Here is a 19109-nt window from a genome sequence, read left to right on the forward strand (position 1 = left end):
GCGACCATCAGCTTATAGTAGAACTGTAAATGCCAGGTCCGTATGGCATACGGAGCTGGCCAGCTGGAAGCACTTTTGTAGGTCCGTATGCCATACGTCCTTGGCAGCGAAAGGGTTAAAGCATCCCACTAGGCAGAATTACAGGTTTCTTGGCAAATGCTAAATCCTGCTTGTTTTCCGAGGGTTGTGCACATGTCAATAAAAGCATAAAAAAAGGTGCTGCCTCAGCTTTTTTAAAACAGTGGAAGCTGAGAATCATATCTTAGAGCAGCAAATGGTAATAAGACTGGGAAATGTCAGCTTTGCCTGCCTCATTTTGGCAGCACCTTTTAAGAGAAAATTGATTGCTTTTCAGATGAAACGGGTGTACGGGGGGAAAAAAAAAACACACGTGCAAAAAAAAAAATCCTAAACTTTATTGAACTCTGAAAATAAAAAAGGAGCATTTTCTCCTACATAACAGTGCTGATTAATTCCATTACAAAAAAGGGGGAGGGGGGGGAAGAGAGAAACACAAAGCAACTGAAAACATTGAGAAATGCTGTGAATGTACAAACAGCAAACTTCTGCAATTACACACTGTCAGAAAAAAAAGAGGAGAGTAAGAAAGCACAATATTAATTTAAATGAAAAATAAAGCAAAGCTTTGTAGTTGGCCAGATTTCCCCAGGGGCCGGAGAGTCAATGCTTATCAGAGCTTCTCAGAAGAGACAATTTTGATTAATATCAGGACCATCTGACTCAGTCTATTAAACCCCGAAGGAAAGTCTTCAGATAGAAAAGATAGGTCTTTGATTAATAATTCCTCCATATTGTCATTCCAAGCATTTGCAAACTGTATGGTACATCTCCTTACTGCAAGCAGAGGCGCTCAGCGACAGCAATAAGCTCCTGGTCTTCACACAGGGAGATGAAGCCCCCCGATTAGCCATCGGCTTATAGAACTATTCAGTATGTTAAAACATGGTTCTGGGTGGGCATCTGACTTCTCAGCAGCAACCAATTACTTCTGAGGATGCTAATTAAGTCCTGTTTTAATGTAATTAGGCTTTCTTATGAATTTGCATAAAAAGAGGAAAGCTTACTTAGGAACATTTGAGTTATAATTAAACATATGTACAGTAGATGTAGGGGAAAGTACCAAGGTCACAGTGCTTGGTTACCTGCAGTAGTATTAGGTTTTGGAAACAAGTGCAACCCGCAAAGGTGTTCTAGTAACAGCTGTAGCATGTGGAAATAAACAACAGCAATTTAGAAGGAGGGTAACCCATGGCAAATAATAAAGGTGACAGGACTGACGGGGCTTTCTGCATCTTGAAGGGACTCTTCAGCTTTATTTCTACAGTTTTACAATGTACACATAGGAAGACTGTCTCTTCTTGAGGTGATAGGTCTCTGAAGGCGATACCTCAGACTCCTTGAGCAGCCAGTTTCCGGATGTTCATTATAAGGCGTCTTGAGTATTCCTTGTGATCAACTGGTTTCACATCCATAGCTGTGGCTTTGATACGAGATTCATCCTGTAGAAGAAAAAGGAAGGTCCACAAAGAAAGAATTAGGAAGTTCCAACGTATACCGGAATATCTTTAATTGGGGTGCAGACTTTCACTGATCTCTTTTTAAAATATTGATAACACTCTAAAATAAAAACAATACTGGACAGAATTGTAATTTCTCTCTTTTTTTTTTTTTTTTACAATATATGAAACCTGAAAATACTAGCTGCTTGGTTGACCCAGTGACCAAAACAAGCATGCAGCCAGCAGAGCTCTTGATCAGCATATTTGTTTTGGATTAATGACTCAGACGGTACATAAAGTAAACCTGTAATGGAGTGGGACCTTAAGAAAACTGCATTTAACTGGCTCCTCCTGTGGCTTCAGTGCACCAGGTCCATCATTTGGAAAAGATATGCTTGCTTTCCTAATCAGCATACTTGTTCTAGGTCAGTGTAGCCAGTATTGTAGCCAGTGGGTCAGCAGAACAGCCAAGCAAGTATTTCAGCAATGCCAATGCCTGTATTTCTTTCATAGTAGGTTTACTTTAAGAAGTAGTCTACACATTTGTCTTAGTACACATTTCCTTTGAAGTAAACTTGTGAAAAATAGTAGCAGAAGTAAAAATTTGTTTAATATGTATATGTGTAAGGCAGTTTGGGCCTGGTTTCCTATGCATTAGTGAGATGCAACCCCTGCAAATTGATAACTGCTAACCAGCAAGGACACTTTACTAGTTTGTTGACTGCTAATCTGAATTCCCACAGACTATTACACGGCAGGAGTAATGTTTTTAGCTACAGAACATTTCAGGCTATTGGGCAGAGGTTGGACAAGGCACAAAAAATTTAATCTGGTCACTCTAGCGCTAGATAGTATTACAAAAAATATGTATTTGCATTTTTCCGATTAAACTATATTTATAAGCCTAGTGTTAAGGGTACTCTTTTCTACTAGAAAAGGTACTGGCTTGTAGAAAAAATTGGTGCTGGGGTTATCCAATCAGAGGATGCCAGTATATACTCTACTCTCACCCTCCACATGGCTGGCCAGTACTTTGGTACATATGTTCAGAAAGTGGTAAAGGCCTAGGCAGCAAGAAGTTATGAAAAGTGCAAACCAGTACTTCATAGTACTGTTATGCAGCATTATAATTACTGGTTAATATTAACTTCTATTCCACTAGAGCAGTGATGGCGAACCATTTTGAACCCGAGTGCCCAAACTGCGACGCAAAATCAATTTATCTCAAAGTGCCAGCGCTGAAACTAAGTTTAGTATTGCAGTTTGGGCGCTCAGGTTTAAGAAACGTTCAACATCACTGCCTTACTGCCTTGTACGGCTCTCACGGGGGACCCGAACGTCCCGGATCGCCTCTGTAGTCGGGCCGGTCACAATCAGGCAGCGGCGGTGACCCCTAAACAGGCAGATTAGACGGCCGCATGCGGGGGCCTCCCGAGGAGGAAGCAGCCGTCTAACCTACCTGTTTATTGGCTGCCGCTACCTAATTGTGACTGGCCCGGATCGCATACCAAGGCGATCGGGTCAGTCGGATCTATTTCAATTGCTGGTCCCTGAACGCAGTGGTGTATTGGGGCTGCCCTAGGCAAGGCAAAAACGTGGGCGCCCCCACCCCCACTAAATTTACCCCACCCCTTCCTGTTTAATACTTTTTGACGTCCAAGTCTCTTCATCGCAGCCTCGATCTCACTCTGTCTCCGCCCCCTGTCTCATGCAGCTCAGTCCCCCGTATCCTCCCGTCCTCTCATCTCCGCCCCATCTCCCTCTGTCTCCACCCCCTGCCGCTCTGTCCCCCTTGTCCTCTTGCTCGCTCGTCCACCTGCCGACATTAGACAGCTCGGCTGCCCTAATGTTGTGGTGCCTGAACCTTGGCTCGCGTGCCAGCAGAAAGGGCCTTGCGTGCCCTCCCTGGCACGCGTGCCATAGGTTCGCCACCACTGCACTAGAGCTACCAGTTATTACACGTTAACAGGGAGATAGAACAGTCATCTTTTCGTTATAAAGTGGAATTTCAGCAATTAAAAAAATACATTGTTTGAACATAGACAGACAGTGAGAAAAAGCTTTCACTATTCTGTTCTTAAAAAAAAAAAAGCTTACTTTATTATTTCTAACCCCTTACCGCTGGCATGAATTTTCATTTTTGCTAGCCAAAGCAAGAGATGCTTCTAAAGCAGTAACATAAAATGAAAATGCAACCTGTATGTTAAAAGCAACTCACATTATTATATAGCTTCATGCCACACTCAATGTAAATCTTTAAATAGGTCAAATGTTAATAGGAGAATTATATTCTGCAGCTCTTCAGGATGCCAGATTGCTCCGTTAACGATATACTTAGGCTGCAAATATTCAATAATCAACTTCACAAACAGAATGGAAAATGAATTTGAACCTGCAAAAATTATACATCACATAAAACACGCAAGAGCCCAGATTGTTCACATTTAATGTGTAGTTGAGAAGCACTTTGTTTTAAACCAGAGACTTAACAAGAGAGCAGTGGGAGCCACATAACTAGTAGGCATGTTATAAAATAAAGGCTTTTGTGTCAGCACATGGGAGTTGTAGCAGCACAGTTTGGTAGGTATAATTGATGTATAGCTCAGCCCACTTATTATATTACACTGTTTTGTGAAACGCAGGTCTCATTTTGTAATGTAATCCCAACAAGAGCACAATTACCTCACCACACACCTAAAATAATGGTTTGCAGGTTAATTGAAAGCAATGGGCAAGATACTGGAAGTCTCATAAGGGCACAGAGCATTTATTCTCACATGGAATAAGAGAATGAGTGCTGAGCTTTAACAAATATAGCAGAGCAACAGTAGGTGCAAACCTACTGTGAGTCAGACTGATTCAAAAGAGTTGGGCCTTAAAGGGTAAATTCACTTTCTCACAAAATAACAAAAAAGAAAAACTTACAGACACCACCCCACACTTCTCCCAGCTCCCAACACACATACCTATGTGATGCCCCTACCGGCCGGTGTACGGTTAAAGCCCTGCAGTGCATAATGAGCCTAATGCTCGCAAATAGCGAGTTCTTATTGGTCAGCACAGTCACATGACCAACCTAACCAATAAGAAGTGCTTCTTAATTCTGGGACCTGGTCTCCAGCTCTGAAGCACTTTGCCTCAAGGTCGAATTAGAAGTACAAATAATGGTTCCTGAAAATTCCAAGGGATCCAAAGATTTGACCTCACAGAGTCATAAGGGACAAAAGGGGGAAAGAGATAAAAAGGTTTATATTCTTAACCAAAATAGCAAGGTAGAATCCAGACTAGATAGAGATGAGAGCCAAGCTCTAGTCTAACCAACCTGCAAGTAGGGGAAAACAACCCTGGGGCAAAGCCCCACATAAGACCTTGCTGAAATACTCTTTATATCCTTAAGCATCATAAGAATCACAGAGTTAGAGATGCTCCTGATTCCCCAAATCGAACGAGCTCTTAAGAGTCTACAGAGCAACAGTCAGCCTTATCTGTTCAAAAAAGTACATTCGTTTGGTGAAGAGCAAGGAAGACCCACAGAAAGCCCTCCATCTCGAGTCTACGGAGTAGATATGGAGAAGCGGTGGTAGGAGGAAAAGCTTAGAGATTCCATGTAGTCACCAGAGTATCCACTGCTACCGCTAGAAAATTCCTACACCTGGGACAAATCTGTTCAGCATGAAGTTGAACCAGGATATCAGGGGAACCATATCTGGCACCCCCACCTGAAAAGCAGTCCCCGAAGCGCAATCAGGTGTATAGGTGGTTCCCCCAAGTCCAGATTTAACCAGATAAGGAAGCCCGTACACCAAATTGTCCAAACCTCTGCAAACAGGACTAGAACATGAAGTTCTACCCAAACTACCTCTAATTGCAGCAAGATCACCTGCTACTCCTTGTTGGTGAAGCATGCCGCCATCCAGATCACATGACTTGCAGGGGGATGATCCAGAGATGTAACACCTATTGCCTGGAACAAAAGGGTGAAGACTTTTGCAGATCTTTCCCTAGGCTTCTTATGTTGAGCAAGGTGGGAGTCCTTGCCTCCAGTGACATTTTTTATATCATGGACAAGTCCAAAGAGATGTTGCACATTGGAAACCATGTGGATCGGGTGCTCCTTGGATGCCGGGTCCACAGGCAAACACTTTAACCAGACTGTTCTACACATGTATTGATAAAAGACCAATGTGAGAGACAAGCCAAGATTCTTCAAACAGGCCATCACAGCTGAAGTCTACAGCTCTAGCAATCTGTTCCACACACTCTTTCAAAGAAGGATCCATTGCTGCAGTGCAGATCTCTCTTAAGGAATTTTGACCACTCTGCCTTGATTTAGAGGTCAGAATATGGTAAAGGGGAGGGCTAGCTAGAGAGAACAGAGTTCTAAAGAGGGTTTACAACTGCTCATCATTAGGGACCTTGAGCACAGGAACATTATCTTGTGACTGAGAATCGACAGGGGAATATCACTGATAGAATTAAAGGATGGTTTCTGGAGAGTCAACAGATGCAGGTTAAGATCCCACAGACACTGGGAAACATACAGGAGGGCAACAATGTGAGCACAAAAGGAGTGCCATCAAGGAATAGTGATCCAAGCTATCGGTGTCAGGACCCTTACAAGGCTTTTGGGAAGCACCCCCTGGCGCTGTGAGTGGATTGCAAGCTGTAAAGGCCTGCAGTGCTTGCGATTCACCTTTCTGTGTGCGTGCGAGAGGAATCCCACAAGGGTACTTGAGAAACATGCCCTTGGAAGGGTTACTGTCGATGTGACTGTGCGCATCACTGGACTCCCTGCTGCCTCAGTGACAGAGGATCAGTTTAGTATGTTCCGGCCACAGAGCTGGCTGGAAGTGTGGAGTCCTTTGCACCCACTCAGCAGAATAACCTGAGATAGGTAAGCTGCGCTGACTTAGTAAGGCATCTGACCTCTGAATCAGGGAAGAAAAGGGAGTGTCAATTTTAAAAAAATGGTTTTGACTTCAACAGTAATTACATGGCACAACTGTATTTGAAGGACGTACCACAATACCAGATTTTACCAGCAGATGGAACAATGCTGGCCATACTTGCCCCTATAAATAACTAGATAGATTCAATAATTTTAAACACGAGGAAAATCCAACTGGTCACATGGAATTGGATTTTTCTCTAGGACTTACTGTTTCAATTGAAACTATCATTCAATGCAATTAATTTCTTCAAAACGGTCATACTGTCAAGCGATCACACTGTTACGTGTACAGCCAGGATTAAAGCCGCATAAAGTGGAACTTGTATGTGGTATTACAAAGAGGCTGAGGTTAAACTTAACTGTCATATGTCTTTTTCCACAGATTGTAACAGATGGGGGATTTACTTTTAATGTGGATATCCCTTTAAGCTTACTGACACAAAACACACGATGTTCAGATGCTTTATCTAATAACATAAGATCTGAGCATAAAGCTTGTTGCAAAGAGCAACCATTTCATTTTACTTAAAATCACTGCAGTATACTAAAAGACTTGATGCTCTAGTCTCTAAACAGCACTCTGTCAGCTCTCTCTGGTGTTGCTCAAGGCAGCATCCCAAACAGGTGCACAGTACCTGTATTTCTAAGCACTTGATGCATTATACACTTCACTAAGCCTGAAACTAATTATAGGTTGACTAATTTAAATAATTGCATTACAATTTTTAATATTAAAGACTTCACCGTGCTACTGCTAAATGAAGATGTTTTGCAATTGAATGTGGCTCATGAACTCACACTGTACCTCTGATATACAGTATGATGAATAAAACGTATCTTACCCAAGTGTGTTCCCATGCTCTGGTCACTTATGCACTCTTTTCACAAACTCTGCAGTGTCAGAGTATCAGATTTATATTCGAGTTGGTTTATCCCCAGATAGTGTGCCCCCTACTTGTACCATTATAACATCCAGGGGGAGTTCAGAAGACTGATAGCAGTCACATAACAAATACCACCAAATCCAAGGTCTCTTCAATGGCTCAACACCACTGAAAAGAGCTTGAATTTGGTGGTATTCCCTATGAGGTTACACACATACAATGCTTCCATACTGCCACTACTTTTCTGCTGGAAATTAGAATGCACCTAATTTCCTCTATCCCTAAAGGTTTTTCATATGCTTCCACTACTTACATCTCCATACTCTTCCTTCAGAGAATCTACATCCACTGCAGTAACAGATGGATATTGCGATACCCACGGGAACTCTAGAGCCTATCACTGGTAGTAATGGGCTCGGGCGTGTTTGCAAGCGCCTTGTGCCGAGCCCGCCAGGAAGCTGTCAGCGCACAAGGCCAATCACAGGCACTGAGACATGTTCCCGGTCCGCAGCTGCAGAGATCGGGAAATGTCTCAGTGCCTGTGATTGGCCCTTTGCGCTGACAGCTTCCTGGCGGACTCGGCATGAGGCACTTGCGAACACGCCCGAGCCCATCACTAATCACTGGTAGCAGAAAAATTATTTACAGAAAACTATTCTACACATGCAACCTAACTACCAGAAGCCATAATGTACACCAAAAAGCAATTAATATCCCACACACTTTAAACACTGCAATATACACAAGGGAGAAAAGAGCAAAAACAGAAAAAAAAAAAACAACACACTGCTTTGTGCACTGCACGGTGCCTGCTCTGCTTTTCTACAAGTCAATGTAAATGCAGAAGCAGCTCAAACCAATTCAGAAGTAAATCATAACAAAAAAAAGCAAGGCCAGGCAACACAAAAGTAGGATTGGCTTCTTGAGCACACCATAGCAAAAAGTGACTTGTTTATTTTATCTTTGGCTGCTTACCTACTGCTAAACCCAAGAAAGCACTACTATGCAAAAAGCTTCTAAATACAATTACATGAAAATCATTTTTATACAGAGCTGCGACTTTGTGATTCAAGCACAACAGAAGCTCACCAATTCATTTTAAGATCAGCAGCCCTGAGCCAAAATACTAGTCACTGCTATGTAGACAAGCCAACTGTGTTAGTTCATATAATGCCACCTAAACAGCTTTCTTTCTAAAAGTATTGGAGTAGGTGGCACTACACATGAAAGCAATTAAAATAAATCTTGGATGCCAAAAAAAAAACAACTGGGTAAAAAACCAAACACACATATTTGTAACTTGTAGCAAGCTGGAACATTAGGCTCAACCCACACATGTACCAAGAATGTGAAGCTGGAACGCTATGCTAATGTTAGGTGGCCTTTCCTGGAATTAATTTGTATAGGAAGTTTAACTATTTTGCTATACAAGGACAATACATGTTCAAAGCCATGCTTAGCATTACTCATAATGGTAGCATTATGAATTATGGATTTATTAGACAGTCATTGTTAAATATTAAAACTGAGATTTTTAAATTTCGTCATACCCAATGACATGGTTCAAAAGAGTTAGGAGATAGGAATGCTTTCCTATATCTCATATTTGACAGAATAGTTGACATCTTTGGTTTATAAAACTAACCATTAAAGAACTATTCATGTGTTGTATTAGCACATCTGTAAATGTGTTACTATATTTGACTAAACTTATATAAATAATCTTAAGAACAATCTCTCTTATGCCAAGAATAACTTCTTAAGACCATTTTAAGAAATAAAGGTCCACTGCTTCAAAATTCAAGCACCTGAAAGGCCCAGATGGTTTCAGGACAGAACTGTGCTCCATTTTCCCAAGAAAAGTTAAGTTTTTCATATAGCTTCAGCCCAGGATCTAGTGTTCATTCTGGCATGTGGTTTTCACTAAAGATGAAAGTAACCTTTGATTCACACATTTGGCTTTATATGCTTACATTGAATTGCAGAGGATTGGGAAAGGCTAAAGCCCAACTGCAGCCAAAACCTATTTTTTTAACTTCTGAATACAGTGGGGAAGGATTAGATCTTTCTGTTTAAAATGTTGCCTATGCCTCCATAAAGCCTGCCCATGACTCCATAGAGCCTATCACCGGGACAGAAAATGAAGGGGAATCTCCCTCAAAGGGGCATTAACTGAACTTCTAAATCCTCCTAACTCTACTAATAACGGTGTTTTACCGCTGTGTCACTACTGGGAGGATTTGGCTTCACATCCTATTCTGTCCAATAGCAATAAAACAGAAAAAAGAAAAAAGAAAAAAAACACTTAAATGGGGACACAGACAATAAAAAAATTGACAGATTATCAAATATATATTTTATGGTGTGTGTGTGTGTGTGTGTGTGTGTGTGTGTAAGGGGGAGTCATACATACGTTGTACGTTTCCAACTTCACCCGAATTTTAAAGGTGTAGGAGCGGAAATTGGCATTCTGAAACACCTCCTCGAAAGCTTGTTCATTCTGCATAGACAATAAAGAGGGAAGGACAAATTCAGAAGGAGCAACACCAAGCATCTGTCAGGACAATGTCTCCCTTCATCCATTAACTACCGGCACCTTTAAAACGTGTCAAAACAGCTTAGCAGCCATCAGGGAAGTCCTGTTCTCATTTACTGAAGGGAATTTATTCAAATAATGTGTTCGCTCTAAGTGGTGGCACTCAAAGATTGTTTAATCGAAAAGCAACAAAGAGTACTTTTCTTCCCTCTGGAGAGATAAGGGTATCGAAACATTCATAAAGATAGAGACAAAACCTTGGAGATGGCCAAAGCAACATGTAAAAGCATCAGCATCTTTTCGGCAAGCATTAGGTTGCTATACAACCTCGGGGACTGCGTAGTGATGTTTGCAATTCTAGGACAGTTTTATGGGCTGGTATGCATAGCAGGTGATGGTCATTGCAGATAAGTACAGCGGGCAAAGGTGGGTTAAGGAAGGTGTTGTGAGCTACCTTTTCATTTTATTTGGTAAAAAAAAGATAAACTTAACCTTTAAGTGGAATTTCAAACAGCAAAACAGATTGTTCCAATACATATACAATTACTGTTGAAAATGCCAGAGGATTTTAAATTCTCTTCAGCCAGCCTTGCGATTTCCACATCTATGCCATACTACACAGCAGAGCGATCAATACTATCCCCCTGGTTTGGCCTTACTGCTTCTTGAATCACTCCTCTTCTAAATGGATGGAAGTAATGGTGATGATCCAATGAACAAGCCGGAAATAGAAAGGCGATGATACAAGCTAAAATTGTGAACCCAGGGAATGTGCGTCTCAGACTCCGCTGTGAAATCTGGCATATGTGTGTAAACTGTATGAACACAATTATATGGCAGGTAAAACAGTAAACAATATATTTTTAAAGATATCAATTTGCATAACAGACTCCCAGGTCATATCATTTTATGCTGGATGCTGCTCTTTTAAAAAGTAACTTCTGCATTTATCTGCACTGATCTCGGAAATATGAAAACTGAGTTTTAAGGCAGAGATACATTTGAATTTGTTATGTATTGTTAAAATATAGTGATCCTTTTTTTTTATTCCAACCTAACTTAACACATGCATAGAATGAACTCATGCCAGGCCAAGCATGTGCAGTATAATTGGTATTTTGCACATGCATGTACCAGTCAGGAGACTTATGTGAAGAGGCTGCATGGCACCCAGTAGGCCCTGTCTCTGTGGACTGTGAATAAGAGAAACACTTGGGGAGGCTTGTTGTGCAGAGGATGGCTACCTGCATTTTAAGCATAAGCATATTTAAGCACCTGTCAATGAATTCTGAATCATCTCAGAAGTGGCTCATACTGGTGCCATTAACACACGTTCAAAGCCCATCGACCCATGTCCTTACTAACTCTTTCCCAGACTGATCTGGTCTGTAAATAAAAGTATTCCACCTTTATATAACCTTTAATAAAAAAAAGCCAAACCTTTTCCTTGAGTTCGCCCAGGTACATGGCATTCTGGCCAATAATTGATTCAGCCGCTTCCTGGAAGCATGTAATCCACTGATTCTCCCCAAAGTCAGCAATGTTTGCCTGCAACATAACCAGAAATTACATTTTTTTTCTATTAAAAACAGCTTTATTTATTGTAAATAAAACAAAACTGGGAAATACATACACACCTACTGCTGACAATTAAAAATGCAAGCTACCTAGTTACAATACTATGAATTACTAACCTGCAACAAGCATACAATAAAGAAAATTACGAAGATGTCAGATTCCCTGATTGGCACACATTCTGGGATGATGTCCTAAAAGAACTAAAAGCCACTAGAGCAGCCCAAGACTAACCTCATGACCCCCATTTATCCTTGAAATGCACAGCATTGCGGTACCGTGCGGGCGATCGAACTGTGGGTGGTGCATTTGGGGTACCATTCAAATAAATGGCAGCGCAACATACTTCCCACACCAGAACGTGTAGGTCGTAGACAGAAATAAATTCGATACCACACCTATCCTAGAAGAAAAAAGGTTAGGTGTGGTATCAAATTTAATTCTGTCTACGACAGTGTAGTAGGTGTGATTGCGTGGGACTGTGCAATTACTGCGCTGTACTAGTGTGAACGGGCCGTCAAAACACTGACATACATACACAACCACAGACACAATCTCACACACACTCCCAAAAAAAACAACAAAACGTACATTTAAAAAAAATCTATTTTTTTAAAAGGTCCACCCAGTCTCCCTACATTAGGACAACTGTAGTGGATACTTAACCTGTGGTCCAGTGTGGGTTGCTGTGCTGACAGAGCTCAATCCAATAAGTTAATTGCTTGTACAGCTCACTCGCATGCCCTGTAGAGGTGCCTGGAGCCAGAATATGTCGTCACTCCAGTACAGGCACCTCTACAGGAAACATGAGAGAGCTGTAAGCAATGCACATATGGATGGAGCGCCCTCGCGGCCATAGCCCCATCCTATCCCACCTCAAGCTAACACTGGGCACCAGGCAGCCTATTTTGAATGGCTGCTTGGTGCGAGAACTGACAGTGCTGTGCTAGGGGGAGGCTGAGGAGCCTCTCACCTAAAAAAGTGTAAGGCATGCGGCGACGCACTGAACATGGGGTAGCGACCCACTTTTGGGTCATGACCCACCAAGGCCTTAGAGCCAGCCAACTAGCATTTTCAAGTAAGTTCAGCAATGGCAGCCTACATATTTCTCTCAAAACATGTTTCCTTGAGCAGCCCTCCAATAACAGGGCTGTACAAGGAATCCAGCATAACAGAATATGGAATCCAAAAAAGTGTCACCTAAACCAAAATCCACCAAGGCTGCAAGGAAACAATGTATTCTGAAGAAAAATTAGATGACAAATCCTATAGCGTAAAATTGTTGATGGGGTAGGGAAAGGAAACTGCTTCATTCAAAAGTTCAGAGTTTCACCTCTGATAGACAGGCAAACGCAGCCACCTGCATGAGATGGATTTTTTCTAATAGAACTCCTGACACTGTTGATTATTGTGAGAGCTGCAACTACATAGCATATGCTATCGCCACAGCCCAAAGCAGGTTCAAAGATAAGGGCGCTCAAGTTTGGCTTTTGACAAATGCCCGGAGCAGGGCAAGAAGGATCACTAGTCAAGGCAAATAAACACAACCGGCGTTTGCTTCGAAAACTCAGCAACAGCCTGTTATTTAGACGTTTCACACCATCCTCCCGCCATTTGAGATCGCTAGGGATTTTGACCGGCATTAAACAGCTTGATTGTAAGTCGTCACAGCTGCCTAGGGCTGATGAATATAATGAGCCTGCGAGAAGAAAGAAGCGCGGTCTCCCTATCGGGTCAGGGCCAACGAGTACTTGTATGGAAGTGGCGAGGCCACATGTGGAGAACTGGCAGGCTTTTACAGGAGCTCGAATTATCATTGCACTCCGACATATAAATTCATCTCACAGACACAGGCAGAAATAGGCTTGGCTTTTGAAGCAGGCGCCACTAATGCAGTAGGTGCATGGCATGGCTCCCGAAAAAAGGACTAAACAAAAGCCCCCAGGCCCTGGGTGCAATTTCATCTCTCTACAAACATTTACTGTTCATTTATCTTCATAATGCTTGGCTAATCTCTGCTTTTAAAAAGGGAGCCATGCCAACCTATAAACAAGAAGTGATAAGTAACCTCTTTCAAAGCCAATGCTATCAGCAAAAACAGCATAATTTAGCAACAAGAGACAAAAAAAATGGAACTGTTAGAAATTATAGTGTTTGTGCATAGAACAAGCTGTTTGATAATTGAGCTTCACAAAGACACAGTATGGACATCTGTACTAATACAGCGCAGATTCAGTTTTGTGGTCTTTATACAAGTACAAAGACTTCTCAGAGGAAAAACTTGGCAGGAGATTTGAGCTTTATATCTCAGATTTTGGATCAATGACAGAGCGAGTGAGCCGTATTTAAACAAGATCGTTCAGCAGTTACTTTGCACTGGAATAGGAATGGAATTTAGTTAAACTGCCAGTCCCAGAGCAGTAAAGGAGACTACACAAGCGTGCCACTTTTATTGGAGATGCTACTCAAGGCTCTTTAAAAGGCAGTCATTTAGATATTGCACTAAATGCTCAAAACAAACCATCATTTTGCTATGCTGCTAAACAAATTTTGGAAATGAAGAGATATTATTCTAAAAGGTTAAAGTAATCATGTCAAGAGACTGAACAGGTCTGATTTGTCCTCAGATACTGCTGACCACACACTTCACTAATCATTACTAGCTACAATTAAATACTGTAACATTAGGAACCTTTCAGACATATGTGTAACAGTAAAGCATGTTTTTAGTTTGAATTACAGCTTAACACACAAGTGCCAGCAGACCTGCACTGCACTGCACAACATGCACTTAATGTGTATAAAGTGCTGCATTGGGGAAAGAAGGAAAAAATAGCGTAGGATCAGTTTGTTTTCCCATTGGCATTTGTTAGCAGCTCATGCTAAACACACAAATTACCATATGTTAATGTGCATGTAATACTACAGTGACAGAACAGGATAGTGAAAGGGGGCTGGGGCAGGACTGGCAAAATCTAAAAGGAAAAGAAGTCTGTAATCACTGCAAAGATTTTCCAGGATAACAAAAAAAAAAAAAAAGGAAAAAAAAAATTCTAACTGTGACAAAGATGGTTATCAAAAACTAAAATATTGCAAAACAGAAAAATGTGGCCTTGGTTGTCTGGCTATGACAGCGATAATTAATAGTAGTAAGCAAAAAGTTGACCTCTATGTTTTATTTTTGAAGTTTTGGATTGCGGTGAAAGGTAAGAATTTTATTTTAAGAGACATTAGAACCATCTGTAAGGTATTTATTGTGTGTTAGGGAACACTTCCTTTCACAGTAACTGATCCTTAACTCCAATAAAGTCACAATAAGGAATTTTAAAAGTCTAATTATAAAAAGGGAGAGAGGTTCCATTCAGCCATATAATGCAGACCTAAAACCAAAAGGATATATAGACTGTACTTTTCGCCCTCCTTTGCACAACCTTTAATCTAAGTTTACAAATCCTCATCCTGGCCAAATTGAAGACACAGCAGACATTCTATCTATCCCATGTATGTATTTGTATTGCTGTACAGTAAAGGAGAATCAGCACACTGAAGTCATTGACTTGTTCTCTTAGATTGTCCCAATCTTAAAACAGAGATGTACTCACTGAAAGAATGAGGCGATACTTAAAGTTGGGAAATTCCTTGTCACACTTCTCACAGCGATAGAGGCCGTTCTGCTGGTCTATGACCTTCTTATTGCAGTCCTGTGAAGGGCAGGCCTGATACAGGCAGTTCTCCTTCCGAAGATACACAATAGTAGCAACACTGGTAAAATAATCAGCCTGCAAGGGACAAGACATTCTGTGAATCTACAGCATTCTCAAGATCAAAATATGCACAAACATCAAGACCATACATCTAACATAAAAGGTCAAAGCTAATGGTAAACCTGTTTACTTCTCGACCCATGTACACATCCTAGACTCTGCTCTTGGGCTCCATTAACTCAAATGAACTACTAGGGCAGAATATTTCTCAGAAAATTAATTGCATCGCTTTCTCAGGCTGAACAGCGTCTGCAAGCAAAAGCAGTTTTGCTTCTCCTCTCCTTTTGATCTGTGGGTGGAATGTTGCATGCCCTTGAACACAAGATATATTTTACCCTAGGAATCTGGAGAGAGACGATTAAGGCCATTTCAATAATGGCTGGTTTTGCGATATTCCTAAAGGGGTTTTATAGGTACAATTTACATTCCTTTTCTTCACACTGTATTTTACTTTTTATTTTAATGCGCAAATTGCGCCTACACTTGAGAGAACAGAATGGCAGAAACTGCAAATATGTCCATCTCAGAGGCTCACGTGGCTATTTTGTGAGCAGCGTTTTGAAAAGACGCCGACTATGAATGCAGTAGTTCCACACCAGAGAACCAGGGACTGAACAGATATTCAATAGGCAGATGTAGAAAGTACAGGTAAAAATGTGTATCAAATACAACTATTTAGTGACATAACATACTTAGTTATATACAACTAAAAGACTAATCTGGTATGCCACGGATGCCTATCCCAAAAACGAAACTACTTCATAGTGAAGGGTAGGTATAAGAACAGAGGCTTAGTTTAGAAGACTTACTTTGTCACCATGGCCCAAATTCTCATTCTTCACCTCCAGCAAGGACTTCCAGTTGGTATTTCCTCCTCCTCCACTTCCACGAGACTCTGAGATGGATGTACCTTCTAGTACCTGGCCCTCTGAATCAAACCTTTAAACATATGAATTTATTACATCAAAAAACAAAAACAAATCCATGTTTCAACAGAACATGTCAGAACAGCTGTTGACTGACAGAGGCAAGGCTCCCATACAACATTGGAGGTTGCCGGATCGACAAAAGCGATGCAAGAAGCAGTATGGGCATATCATGACATGGCAGAGGAGTGCTCCATTAGCAAACTAACTTGCCTGGCTTCTGGCAATCAGGGAATGGTACCTTTTATGCCAGGTAGAAAACAATTGTCCCGACACATTCTCTAACCCTAATCTTAAGCGTTTCTCAGTTGTAAAGGAAAAATGCCAGAAACATCTCCCTAAAAGGAGCATATACTGTAGTAAATAGAAAATGATTTCCTGTATTCTTAGACTTCCTAGAATCTTTAGCAATTCAAGGAAACCTTATTAGTACATTTGAAGCTTGCTTACTCCTTCAGCCATAGTAGAATGATTTGTGTCCTCAAAGTTCTTCAAAATGCATAGAAAAATCTATTTCCAAATGAGGTCAGGCCACAAACAATTCAAGTCTAATATTAATAAGTCGTGACGAGTCTATAAGATCATTTCCAGTCATAGACAGTTGCAAACTACCCTTAGAAATAGAAATGGGTGCGATGGAAAATAAAAATCTAGGCCTTCCTTAGGTTGACACAGCATGGGAGTTTAAAAAAAAACAAACTGCAGCTTGTAAACTGAAAATCGCAATGAGTTTTCCCATGCTAAGCAGATAAATTCTACTGCAGCTCAGCATTGGTTTTAGTGCAGATTGATCTCCGCTGCCACACAAGCAAGGCAAAGAGCAGTGTTTCATAAACTGCTATGAGCAGAAACAGGTTTTCATTATGCATACCTTCTCAGCATGTATGCAGATATCCCTTTGAACGAAATATATATGTATATGAAAGTATGTAGGGTTAGAATTGCATCAATCTAAGCATACATTTTTATACAACGAACACAGAGCTTTATAGATATTAAATGTATGGAAGGCATCTTTAGTAACATAGTTAAGAAACAGGACAAGTTCCTCAGCCATCCCATGGTACTACATAACTTAAAGGAATTCATACAGATAGCAAGGACTAGAAAAGAACCAGTCAAGGGACTCCTAGGAATGGTAATGTATGCTTCTGTTCTGAGTCTCTTAAATGCAAGACTTGCAATTTTACCTTCAGCTAGGATTTGATGTGCTAGCTTTGGGAAATCATTACACAGACATTTTTCCAGTACCAAACAGGTTAAAAGCCTGCAAGTGCTGTATTCCAACATTTGGCATTGCCAGAGTGCCCACTAGTGCCTAAATGTGGAAATGTTTTACGAGTCTAGTGATGTACAGGCATGTTCTGTTATGGCTTCACGCTTTGCTAAACACTCTTGACTGGCCACTGTAACATCACAATCCATGGCCTACCATCCTCTGAGCTTGAACGCCTCAGGAATATCTGGATTGATCATGACAGTACTAGATGACAAGACTGACAAAGACCGCCCTCCAAAGTCTGACAGCCGTGCTCCTTTGATTGCCACAACAGGTTGTCTGGAGCCATCAAATTTATCTGCCTGTTTAGGAGAAGAGGAAAAGAAAAAGTGGCAAGTTAAAATACTAAATACGGGGATGAAATGCAGTGTTAAAGCATTTATAAACAAACAATATGCTGCAATTGGTATAATGCCCTTCCAGCCTACAGTGTGACAGAAAAACACACTTGTCATATGCCTCCCACAACATTCTGGATACGGTTACAGCCTCAAGTTGCCAGTTTTACCACGAACACGCAGCATGTTATTTTATTGACCATTACAAAATATCTTATTATCACATATATAGGAAATGGCAGCAAGCAAGTTCCAAACCAGGTTTAAGAAACTCTGTGCACATTCATTTCTCACAAGCATGAGGAAATGCGTTTGTGTTTTCTTCCTCTGAACTGATAACAGAACAGCCTAAAGTCCCGCAATATTTTTGTTTGGTGGCACTAGCCCGGGTAATGGTAAAAGAGCTTCTTTATGGAAAGATACAGAGCCATAGAGAACCAACACTATCAACTATTTATGATTTAGTAAGCAAGTTGGTAAATGCACCAAATTAAATGCATGGTAATGTATGGACACTGGCACAGGGCTTAAGAAACCGCAGACATTTTTGTTGTTAGGGGGGGCGTGTTGGGTTAGGGACTTAATACACCAACTAACCACATTATTTTTCTTTTTTTCAGGTTGCTCCCATACTTTTACTCGTTATCAATTCGTTTTAAATTTCTGTAACCAAATCCTAGCTTAGACTTATTCTAGGATACTATTTTATTATTTCTAGAAGGGGTCTCTTCAAAATTAAAGGACATTTAAAAAACAAAACAAAAAACCCACAAGATACTTACATCTTCACCCCACAAAGTAGTTGTTACCACCTTGCCCGTTGTGTCCATTAAATGAATATTTCGCTTGGAGACTTCACGGTTGTTGGATTTTATAGTCACCTTGGTGACATCGTCAAAACTCTTGCAAATTCCAATAACATCTAAAATGACAAAAGGCAGGTTAATGAATGCTTGGCATAGCTAGAAGCTGCCTAGCAGCCACCAATATTAATAACCAACCTAGTAGTGTGTCCTTATTTCTGTTTTCCAGCTCAGAAACGGGAACAAATTCAAACTGCACCGTTGGGACATCAGAGTCATCATCACACGGGATAACAGAAGTTTCACTATTGAACGTCATTTCATAGTCGTTCTTTACAGCTGTGTACTGTTTGTTAGCAATCTTTAAAGTTCCTTTTGAGAAGTAATATACCTAGATAAATAAGACAATGCTTGGTCATTAAACAAAATACAAGCCAAATAAAACCAGTAAGAGGGTACGATTATCCAACCTTCATATCGGACACTTTAAACCTTTGCAAGTAGACATAATAACCAAGACCAGGTACCATTAG

The 19109-nt window shown here is 40.8% G+C and overlaps 1 protein-coding gene across 2 annotated transcripts in view; it reads right to left on the bottom strand.

The window, feature by feature from the left end:
- Positions 1–396: 396 nt before the first annotated feature.
- The window catches only part of RPA1 (replication protein A1), a 51239-nt gene continuing 32526 nt past the window's right edge, over positions 397–19109 (bottom strand). For both annotated transcript variants that reach the window (XM_018557657.1, XM_018557656.1), the window contains exons 10-17: positions 18775–18967; positions 18556–18695; positions 17589–17737; positions 16040–16169; positions 15069–15245; positions 11332–11439; positions 9769–9855; positions 397–1520 (exon numbers count right to left, since the gene is read on the bottom strand). In XM_018557657.1, the coding sequence (XP_018413159.1) occupies positions 1410–1520; positions 9769–9855; positions 11332–11439; positions 15069–15245; positions 16040–16169; positions 17589–17737; positions 18556–18695; positions 18775–18967 (1095 nt within the window). In that variant the 3' untranslated portion in view covers positions 397–1409. The remainder of the gene's footprint in view (positions 1521–9768; positions 9856–11331; positions 11440–15068; positions 15246–16039; positions 16170–17588; positions 17738–18555; positions 18696–18774; positions 18968–19109) is intronic.

This window comes from Nanorana parkeri, unplaced genomic scaffold (genome assembly GCF_000935625.1).
Source record: "Nanorana parkeri isolate BGI_ZX_2015 unplaced genomic scaffold, ASM93562v1 scaffold294, whole genome shotgun sequence".
Taxonomy (NCBI): Eukaryota; Metazoa; Chordata; class Amphibia; order Anura; family Dicroglossidae; genus Nanorana; species Nanorana parkeri.